This window comes from Abramis brama, assembly GCF_963993115.1.
Source record: "Abramis brama genome assembly, chromosome: 23".
Lineage (NCBI taxonomy): Eukaryota > Metazoa > Chordata > Actinopteri > Cypriniformes > Leuciscidae > Abramis > Abramis brama.
In genome coordinates, this window is record NC_139985.1 from 29,100,594 (window position 1) to 29,112,399 (window position 11,806).

At 35.4% G+C, this 11,806-nt stretch overlaps 1 protein-coding gene across 1 annotated transcript; it reads right to left on the minus strand.

The window, feature by feature from the left end:
* On the minus strand, window positions 1-6,928 carry LOC311074792 (single-strand selective monofunctional uracil DNA glycosylase-like). Its single transcript, XM_084101688.1, has 3 exons — window positions 6,854-6,928; window positions 4,801-5,095; window positions 1-1,625 (listed from the first exon to the last, which is right to left on the minus strand). The coding sequence occupies exons 1-3, from the start codon at window positions 6,877-6,879 to the stop codon at window positions 1,098-1,100; spliced, it is 849 nt and encodes a 282-aa protein (XP_083957814.1). The 5' UTR covers window positions 6,880-6,928; the 3' UTR covers window positions 1-1,097.
* Between the last annotated feature and the right edge of the window lie 4,878 nt (window positions 6,929-11,806).

Sequence of the window (11,806 nt, forward strand, 5' to 3'; positions counted from 1 at the left end):
GGTTTAAACTGAAAAACAACATATTTATTAAAGGGTCTGAGTAAAAAGACCATTATGCCAAAAAGAAAGAAGCTTCTCAATTTACATCAGATACGATAAATATAAGTGTTTTCATTTGACACTCTGGTTAACAGAAGAACACAAAATTATAGGATGGTGATGAAAATGAGGTAGAATTTATTGTTATCACCTACACTTTTAACTCAACATTAAAGGTTAACCACATAGAATGAAATACACTCCACTACAGCAAAAACGAGACTGAACTCTATACAAGCATCCTGCTTAAAAAGGTCATGAACTGCATTATTTTATAATGTTTCCTGGGGTGCACTTATAATGTTAGTATGATTTTTAAATCGAAAATATATTTTTTTTAAACATTTTTCAGTTCAGAAACTTACAGGATATGACCTCTTATATGTCAAAAGATCAAGGAAAATTAGATTTCTCAATTCATGACCTCTGTAACTCACTCTGGGTTAGTTAGAGTGTAATAATTAAATACGTATGTACAGTAAGTACAGTAGTTTTTAAGCCAAATTTAACCATGTACATTTGCAGTAATTAGATTTATATGGAATCGTTGGTTTAACCCTTTCTAGGTCTACAAATGTCCTAATAAAAATAAAATAACACAATATAAAAATTCCAGAAACAAATTCCAAATGTATATAAAAATACATTTTAGATTAAAACAAAAAATAATAAAAAAACAAATGATCACATATTCGTATACCTTAACATTTTAACATACAAAAGATTTCCCCCCCAAAAGAAATGAGAAACGACCATCAAAAAATCTCGACACACACACAAACACACACACACACACACACACACACACACACACACACACACACACAACCACAAACACAAACACAAACAGATAAATATTAAATGTAAAAAGAAATCAAATAAAGTGTTTAAGTACTCCATTAATGGGCATAACATCTGTTTTATACATTATCTCATCCACTGATGTCTTGTTTCATTAAGTAATTTAAAATGGAAAGAGTAAGGTTCAAAAGCATTGCTTGGGGAATTTTAAAATGCGTATGAGGTAGTAGCTGTCATCATCATCATCATCCTCCTCCTCATCTGGTAAGCAAACTCAACACCCCCAGATGATCTAGTTTCTCTCGGGCTATGTTTGCCCATCCTTTATTAGCCAGTGGGTTTCTCGGGGAAGGATGCATGATCCCCTCCACCCTCACTGTGATCCCTGCTCCGGAGAGCGCACGTCGCGCTCGTTGCTCGGCGAGTTTACCCACTCCGATGACCATTGAGACGCCCAGTGCAGTGACCACCTGACAGAGAGCGCCATCACAGCAGGACAACAGGGCATCCCGCTCCGCAGCCGGGAGCTCAGGAGGCGTGAGGTTCTTCCCAGACTCACTCATAAAGATGAGAGGGCACAAGTTGTGCACAAAACAGTGGCGGAAGAAGTTGTGAGGTTCACCGCAGAGCTCTTGGAAGAAGGCCCAGAAACGGGCTCCACTCACTTCACTGTGAGGACAGTCGAGGCCCGTGATCCGTCGCTTCGGGTGTTCCTCTGCCGGGCGCCCGACCGATCCGCTGATCTTCAACCAGTTACGGACCGCTTTCACCTCGCCGAACGGAACCTTGTTAAGGGATAAAGAGATCAAGATTGATTTGTTTGCTCCAGGAACTTATGTTACACTAGCATGTATTTTCAGCAAATGAAACCCTCACTAAAACTTGCTAACCACAGTTTCCATAAAAATACCAAAGTTGCTACAGTTATTGTTGCTTTTTTAAAACCATGAGAAATTTTTATAAAATCTCATGAAACAGTGTAAGATTCTTTCAGTAGTAACCAATAAATACAGCTGCAAGCAGCAATTATCAGGACCAAACACAAAGAACAGGATAAGTCATGCCAACATGCCTGGAATTATCAGACCAAATTAATGTGGTGTGGTCAGAGTGAGGTGACAATGACACATGCAAAGTTTGGTGTCAATATGCCAAAGCATTGCAGAGATACAGCCTCATCTTTGTTGCTGTGGTTTACAGGTGTGCCAAATTTCATAACTTTCCCGCAAGTGGTTCTATGGGCTTTCAGAGCGAAGAAGAAAAAAAGAAAGAAAAAAAAAAGAAATATATATATAATAATAATAATTATTATATATAATTAATTAATTAATTAATTAATTAATATATATATATATATATATATATATATATATATATATATATATATATATATATACATATACATACATACATACATACATACATACATACACAGTACAGTACAGGTCAAAAGTTTGGAAACATTACTATTTTTAATGTTTTTGAAAAGTTTCTTCTGCTCATCAAGCCTGCATTTATGTGATCAAAAATACTGATTTTTTTTTCAAATATTGTGATATATTATTACAATTTAAAATAATTGGTTTCCAATTTATTATACTTTAAATTATCATTTATTTCTGTGATGCAAAGCTGAATTTTCAGGATCATTACTCCAGTCTATCACATGATCCTTTAGAAATCATTCTAATATGATGATTCATTATCAAAGTTGGAAACAGTTCTGCTGCTTAATATTTTTTCATAACCTGTGATACTTTTTTAGGATACTTTGATGAATAAAAAGTAAAAAAATAAAATAAATTAAAAAAAAGAAGCAATTTTTATAAAAAATAGAAATCTTTTGTAACAACAATATACACTACTGGTCAGTAATTTGGGGTCAGTAATTTTTTTTTCTTTCTTTTTTTGAAATAAATCAATACTTTTATTCAGCAAGGATGTGTTAAATTGATAAAAAGTGATAGTAAAGAAGATTTATATTATTAGAAAATATTTTTTTATTTTGAATAAATGCAGTTCTTTTGAACCTTTTATTCATCAAATATATTAGGCAGCAGAACTGTTTCTAACACTCATAATAAATCAGAATATTAGAATGATTTCTAAAGGATCATGTGATAGACTGGATGTCATGTGACACTGAAGACTGGAGTAATGATGCTGAATATTCAGCTTTGATCACAGGAATAAATTATTTTTTAAAGTATATTCAAATGGAAAACTATTATTTTAAGTTGTAATAATATTTCACAATATTACTGTTTTTTTTTCTGTATTTTTGATCAAATAAATGCAGGCTTGATGAGCAGAAGAAACTTTTCAAAAACATTAAAAATAGTAATGTCTCCAAACTTATATATATAATAATGCCAACGATTACAATAGGCGTCTACGCAGTATGCTTTCGGTGCTTGGCCTCTACTAACCAAAGTAGTACTACTAACCTCTACTAACCTCTACTAACCTCTACTAACCTTTCAAGGAAAGTCTGTTCACTCGGCAGCCATATTTGCAACGCCTCTGGGCAGCTACTTCGGGCATCCAAGACCAAATCCTATCTATTTTTAATGGGAGAATCCCGAAATCTCAAAAACTGCTTGCCTAAGTCACATTTAAATAACATATTTCAAATCAGCAACAAAATCTGACATGAACTGTCTCATCCTCAAATAGCATTAAAAAAAGCTTTGTCATTTCTAAGACCGAGGACAGTCTTGCGTACTTTCTTTCTGTAAGTATTTTTTCCGTAAGTTTTGTATTTTCTATGACGTTGCTAGTGCTACAATCTGCGACCAATCAAAAACACCACAGAAGAGTGACTGTCTTTCTGCTATTTTAAACATTCCCAATTCCAACTAGGCCAAGCGTTGCAGTAACCACCTTTCACATGTCCATATGTGCGGATAAAAGGCTTAAGATCGAGATTCAAACCTAGACAACTTAATTAAACTGGCCAAAACTTAAAGTCCCCCTGTGGTGAAAATCCAGCTTTTAATGTTGTTTATATGTCTATGTGGTGTTTTTAATATGCTCTAAGACAAAGCATGTGTAAATTCATAAGTCGACAAAATTGCTGAGTATTTCCTCCTTAAAACTGCAGTGAACCAAAGACAGTCTCAAAAACACGCTTTGAAATCGCTGGTGTTTCTGACGTCACAAACTACCTTGTAACCAATCAGATCAACGAGTGATCGTCAACCAGTGGATCTCTGAGCTGAGTGAGTGAGTGGAGGCGGGGCTCATTTGCATATTCATATAACCGCGTATACTAAATGAGGCAAGGGTGTCGAGTTACATTCAGACTATTTTAAGGCATGAAGTCATTTTTTTCCAAAGAAAAAAAACTTTTAAATATATATTTTTGGTGATCAACGATGAGTTTTAAGGGATAAAATGATTGATTACAGGGGAAATTTAAACTAATGTAGAGAGTTGTAATCTTGCATTGAGACATTTGACTAAATTAGTTGAACAAGCTCCTCCTAAAGCTTAGTTCAGATCTTTGCTATTAATTTTACCTTCACTTTATGTGAGGATACCAGAGTTTTTTGTAATGATGTTCAGTGTTTTCTTTTAACAGCTGTATGTGTATGCAATTTTGTACCTCTATTTTGGACCTGATTCTGTCTTTTTGTGAATAATTAAAGTCATAGTTCATCTAAAACTGACAATTTTCATTTACGCATTTTGTTCTAAACCTGTAAGAATTTCTTTCTTCTGCTGAACACAAAAGATATTATGAATGATGTTGGGATCCATACATCATTTATCCCAGTGACTTTCAATGTATTGACAAAACTCAAATCTTATAATTAATGAGCAAATAACTGCAGAATTCTCATTTTTGGGTGAACTATCCCTTATATGTATGTAAGGTCGTGCTTCCTATGTCTTCATTTCTTCACTGAGCAAAGATAAATATTGTGAATTGAGAATAAAGAATGAAAGTCTTCTGACCCCGGTTTGTGCCATGCCAAACGGCCCCGGGTTCATGCCCAGAAAGAGCACGCTCTGCCCTGCCTGACAGAACGTCTCCACGTAGCATCGGTGTGTGTCCCAGGCGTACTCCAGCGGGTTGTACGTGTATCGCACTGGTTTTCCAAACGACAGTGTCCGTAACCTTAGATTCAGCTCCAGTTCAGCCTGCAGGAACCTTGAAGAAACTGTAGAGCTGTTAAAGAGCTGGTCAGGAAGACCGGTGGGATCTTTTCCCAGTAAACAGTCCCCCTGGGATGCTTCTCCATTTTCCAACCTACAAATGGAAAGAAAGAAAGAAAAAAAAATCATAACTGACTCAGTTTAAACATATTGCTGGCATGATGGCTATCGCAGAAATTAACTTGATTGTTTTAATAAAATCATACCAATGAATGCTTGTTTCAAGAACTTTAATCAGGTGGGAAATTATTTGAGAATTAACATTACTAGTAACCAGGGCTGTAGTACTCGAGTCCGGTCTTGGACTCGAGACCGCTTTTCTATGGTCTCGGACTCGCTGGTATTCGGACTCGGACTTGTCTCGGTCTCGGCCACTGGTCTTGCCAAATATGGCTTTTGGTCTCGACCGAGTCCAGGTGTCTTTATTATGTTCCCAGTAATCACACATACGTCGCCGCGATATTAAAACAAAATATTATTGGAGGGAAAGTGAAACACTGGCCACCTAATAACTATGGGCATTTCGGCTCTTTTTCGTGAGCCGGCTCGTTTCACTCAGCTCACTGAAAGAGCCGGCTCTTTTGACTCATAAACGGCTCTTTAAAAAATAAATGTTTAAATAAACTCGCTGAAAGTCCACCGCTAGTGCAACGTGAATATTCATATTTTTAATTGTCCATAACACCCCGAAAACTAGCCTGCTTGCCTTGCACATCTAATTAATGGGCAAAGTTTTCCGAATTTTTTTCTTACCTTTCTTTCTTTGCATCCACGAGTGGTATAGGCTCCAATGACTGGCTGTTTTAAAATATAGCTAATATCGAAACAAAATAACCCAGCTCATAACTTGCAGGTTTGCTTAGCCGCCACCCGCCCGAATTTAATTAAAATATTATTTTTTTGTCACGTCATCCGCCCGATCCGCGGTTTATCCGCATCTCTTGTGTGTGTGTGTGTGTCTGTGAGTTGGCTCGGTCCTCCCTCATGCAGTTTAATTGGTTGACATCGCGTGTATGATTGACAGGAACAGAATGTGGCTGATCAGACAGTCGAAACGAATGTGTAGTGCTCCTTTAGGCCTGTATAATTATTATTTTTTTGTTGTTCTTTGAATTAGTCAATTATTTTAAATAAAATTAAAATTATTAATTATTTCATTATTACATAATGATTTAATTTCTATAGGCTAGCCTATATTTTTTTTAGCAGACTTTTTTTTCTTCCTGTCCTGGACTCGGTCTTGACTCGGACTCGAACCTCTTTGGACTCGGTCTTGACTCGGACTCGACTAGTCCTGGTCTTGGACTTGTCTTGGACTCGACAAAGGTGGTCTTGACTACAGCCCTACTAGTAACCACAATTCTTGACACAGTAATTGTGAATAGTTCATTTAGCAGTGCAGCTGTGGTTATATTGGACTGAACTGATGTTCTGCTGTATTGAATCTGATTTGTATTACCCTGCAACACGGAACTATATTTGTATGCTAGTTAAATGCAATTATATTATGGGGAAGGCAATGTGACTTAACTGAACTTCAATGTACAGACACAGGTCTACAGCAGAGGTAATAGTACAGGTCCCACTGCTTTAATTCATCACACAAACTTCAACTGTTTTTTTAAGTATTACTGCTACATGATTACTAATGTTTGTCTGAAGGTCATTTCGTTACGCTGCTTTATGAGTTTCTTTTGCCATTAAAAAACATGACTTTTTGGCGATACATTGTCTTTCTTCCGGAGATTTCGTGAAGGCAAAACCTCTTTATTCATTGGCGTAAGGTCTCACAAACACGCATCTTATAACAGCGCTTATTAGATCTTATTTTATCAGGTATTTTGTGTTTTACCTCTCAGTATCTGGCTGTGACTGCATTCTCCCAAAGGGGTTTCCGGCAACAAAAGCGCGATCGGACCGCGATGCATCCTGGGATCTTGTTTATTGGTGGTTGGCAAACCAGCGTTTATGCGCTTTACCGCCACCAACTGAACGGAGTGAGGAACAGCAATGCAGAAGGACTACTCTTTATTTATGAGAACATTATATAAACAAAGGAGGAAACAGTCACAATGTGAAAAAAAAGAATTAAAAAGTATAGTGGGGTATATAACTAATCAGAATAGATCACAGCCTATCAAAGGAAAAGATCAACAGACTTACATGTTTCAATTGTTTTTGAAGTCTTCTTGTTAAACGAGTTAGAAATAGTTCCAAAGTAATGTGGTACTTCAGTAAGCAAAACATTAAAAAGTGGTTTCTGACCTGAAAATGTATATTTATATAACATTTTGTTAAAAAAATAAGTTTAAGTATGTATATTGAGCTTTTGTGTAAACGCTCCTTTTTCAATTAAATTCCAAACAAAACATTTTTCCAAAGTAAAGAAAAATATCCTTATATCCTTTAATATCCTTATCAATGTTCTCAATAACAAATATGGAAAAATCTTTCCACAATCATTTTAGAGTAATGGCAAAGCCAAAATAAATGCATCATGGTTTCTGGGTACCGTTTACAAAAAATAAAAGTTTGTGTTAAAGGTGCAATATGTAAGAATTTTGTATCAAAATATCCCAAAACCACTTGCACAATGTTATATTTCTTTCAGTTGTGTACTTCCATTCTCCTAAATGTTTCTAAGACTTTGTAAATTCAGAGAAATTTTTAAAAAGTGCCCGTCCCTGGTCATTGTCGCTTGTCAATGACATAATATCCGCATTATCCATGGTATCGCTTGTACTGCCATAGTAACCATGGCGACAGACGTGAACAAATGCGTTACATGATGAAATGTTAGAATATGATCAGTATGTTACTGCTAGTCTCATACAGCCAACAAATTAACACATAGAATAACATTATAACTTTCAAAACTCTCAAATGCTGTTTAGTATGATAGTGTGTAGACTAAGTGAAACAGCGCTGCGTTACCTCACAAGTTTCATTCGTCAAATAAACTGCCCTGTGTGAGTAGTAATTCAGCAGTTACGGGTAACTTAGTCCGGTAGAATGAAATGTCCTTATTCCTTTATACCCGCGGGACTTGCGTGTGGACTTGCGTAACATTATTAGATCCATCAGCATGACAGCAAGTCCCATCATTCCACTTATCACTGCATCATCAACCTACGCCTTTGATATAGTAAGAGGTTAGCGACCCCTAGCGGCGAAAATAAATTACATATTATAGCTTTAATATCTTTTTTGAATTTCTTTAAGAAGGTATTAACATGACGGACAATTCTAAAGGAAACTGACAAACAAAACAACCAACACACAACAACTGAAGCACAGAGGTTTATATAGAGAGGTTAACAAGGGGCTAAAATGAGGGACAGGTGTTGGTGATTAGATGTGATGGAACTAATGAGGGTAACTATGGCGACAAACAAGGCAAAACAGGAACTGAACACAGAAACAATGGGGAACTAATTATACATTTTAACATAAAAGTCCTTTAAGACACAAGACACATACAGGGATCGTGACAATTTCGATTATTCCAGATAAAATATTATTGAGGAGAAAAGTTGTGCTTGTATAGCAGAGACCAGGCGAGAAGGACCTATTTATGAAATTTAGATCATTTAGCTGGTATGTTTTCAACATTATAATTACAAAGCAAAAAAATTAAAAACACCTAATTTGGAGAAAATATAATGTGGAATAAAGTTCCAGACAGAGGTTGGATTTTTGAGAAAGTGTTTGGCCCAATTCATTTTAAGAGTATTATTAAATGTACAAAAGTCTAACATATTGAGACCACCATTTACATAAGAATTTAAAACAACAGATTTCTTGATATAATGTATGTCATTTTTTCCATATGAAATTAAATAACATTTTGTCAATACTTTTGATAATGTCGTTATCCACATCTTCCCCTCAGAGAAAAGTCTCTCTGCAAGACATACATTAAATTTTCTTTGTGTTTTATGAATAACGGGGAAAATTAAGTACACATATATCATTTTGATTATGTGTCAAAAATAAAATATCTTATCTTTAATTGGAATATTATTAATTGTAGTTAGGTTGCATTCTTTAATTCAAAGAAGGTCACATTTAGCGGAAGACTCTTTAGAACTTAATTATATTTAATTATATTCTCAAATATAAGCTTGTTGTTTTTATATAGGCCTATTGCAGAACCTCATCTTTCATACCTTGTTTTCTTGCCAACAGATTTTTTTTTCTTGGATTCCTTTTTCCTGCAATATTAGGAGCAACACCAGTCTTTAATTTTAATACTCTGTAGAATATCACTCTAAAAGGCAGTTTATGGGACCTGTTACCACAACTTAAATAAATGCATGGTTGCAAGTTAAAAATTCTAATTTATTCTTTTAATTAAACCATTTAAGTTGCAAAAATAATTTTGTAGAGTTCTGTTGATGAAATGGCTTTTTTTTGTTTTTATTAGGTTGTAGTAACTTTTTTTTTTTTTTAAATGTTAATTAGTCTAGATGGAAATAGGGGTCCACGCACATCCCCCGGCTTTTTTTATGCCACCTGATTTTTTTTAAATCCTTAAAGTGTCTATTTTCAGAATCTGAAATAATGTCCCAAAGGCTTAATTTTTAACCCTTTGCTGCACCCGACCTGAACCCGAAAAATCAAAAAATGATGTAGAAAGTGGCATAACATTTTAAGTAAACAACATACAGAGACAAATGAACACATTTTCCCATACAATTCTGACCCCAGGAATTTAATGAAATGGTTATTTTTGACATTTGACAACATATTGACCCTATTTCTGGACAAAAATAGCAAAAAATGGCCAAATATGTGTAGAGGATCGTTTTCTATGCACTTTCGTTTTCTCAAGTGCATAAGGTGATATTTTTTTCACAACCTGTTATTTCTTTATCATTCAAGTGTCTATTTTAAGATTAAATTGGGTACCAAGCTGAAATAATGTCCAAAATGCTTTATTTTTAACCCTTTGCACCAAACCCGAAATATCTAAATATGATATAAAGTGGTATAACTTTTGATGTAAACAACTCACAGAGACAAATGGACACATTTTTCTTTATAATTCTGACACAGGGAAATTGTTATTTGTTATATTTTACATCCTGACCATCTATGGTCAAAAACAGCAAAAAAAAAAAAAAGCTAATTCGTTTCTATTATACTAATAGCAGCCTGAAATGGGGTTTATTTTAACCTTTTATTGCACCTATCCTGAACTTGAAGACTTTGAAAATAGCTTTACTTTTAAAAGTAAACAAAACAAAGCAAATTAACTTTAAAAAAAAGAAAAATAAACTACAGAAAAAAATCCAAAAAGGTCCAAAAAGTTGACTAACTGTCAGTTTGGGAATGTTGGGGCTTTGCAGTTGGCAGCTGGTGGCCGTCAGTTGGTACTGCAGATCGCCATCTCCCACTGCTCTCTCTTTTGGAACAATTTCAGTAAGTATTTGAAACTATAATTAAGATATACCTTTGTAGTCATAACTTAAAGGCACAATATGTAACTTTTTTGCTTTAAAAATAGCAAAAATCACTATATCTATGTTATATATTTTTTTTAGTTGTGTACTTACATTATCCCGACTGTTTCCAACAACTTTCAAACCAGGAGAAATTTTAATTTAATTCGAAGACACGGACCGTTTCTTTATTTCCGTTTTGTCGCCGTCAATGGCATCATATCCGCGTTGTCCCTGGTTTCCGCTCGTGCTGCCATGGCAACCAGAGTTATGAACCTCTCTGATAGTAACCAAGACGACAGACGTGGACCACTGTAGTTCGCAATGTCTATCTGCACGCTGTTGTTGTTTCGTTCAAACATTATGGACCATGGCAAGCAGACTTTGGATAAAAAAGCAGAACTAAAACGAGAATCAATATCAGCGCGGTGTTTTCGAGATGCCGAGAGCTCCCATAGACAGTATACAAACGAGAGCTCCACGTCCGAGACTTCGACCGCTTCTACATGTACTTTATTAAACAGGTGAGCACAATTACATAAAACTAATCAATGTTATATAGTTCAACAATGATAAAATGTCAGAATATGATCTGTATGTTATTCTAATGTTGATCTAGTTTACTGCTAGTCTCATACAGACAAACTAACACATACATTTCAACACATTCAAGTGCAGTTTAGTGTGCTAGTGTAATGTTAGACCAAGTGAAACAGCGCTGCGTTACCTCACAAGTTTAATTTGTCTAATAAACTGACCTGTGAGTAGTGATTCTGCGTGTAGTTCGGTAGAATGAAATGTCCATATTCCTTTTATATCCGCGGGACTCGCGTCGCGTGTGGAGCTGATAGCTGTCTCTTAGCAATCCCGAACTGCTTCATATCACAGTCATGATAAAAACATCGATGTATTCAGTCATCCATAAACATTATTAGATCGGTCGGCTTGACGTTGACGACAAGATCCATAATTCTTAGCAAATGTTGCGTCATCAAACTACGCCTTTGTTATTGTAAATAGGTTAGCGACCCCTAGTGGAGAAAAAATCCCATACTGTACGTTTAAAAGTAATTTTTCAACAGTTTTTACTATAATCACAGGCTTTCGGAAAGCAAGAAGCTATCATATCTACACAGTATCCGAGATATGAGACTCTGTGAAGCAGCCAGTTCACCATACCACATGATGGATATTTGTGAACAGATTCCATTAACATTAGAGGACTTGCCTTTGGATATAATTGGCTATCACCAATACTGCTATAAAAGCTTTACAGGGAAAATAGATCGTTCACAAGTGTCAAAGGCTTCTACATCTGGTGAATCATCATCATTGAAAAAGGACTCTCTGCGCCAAGTCAA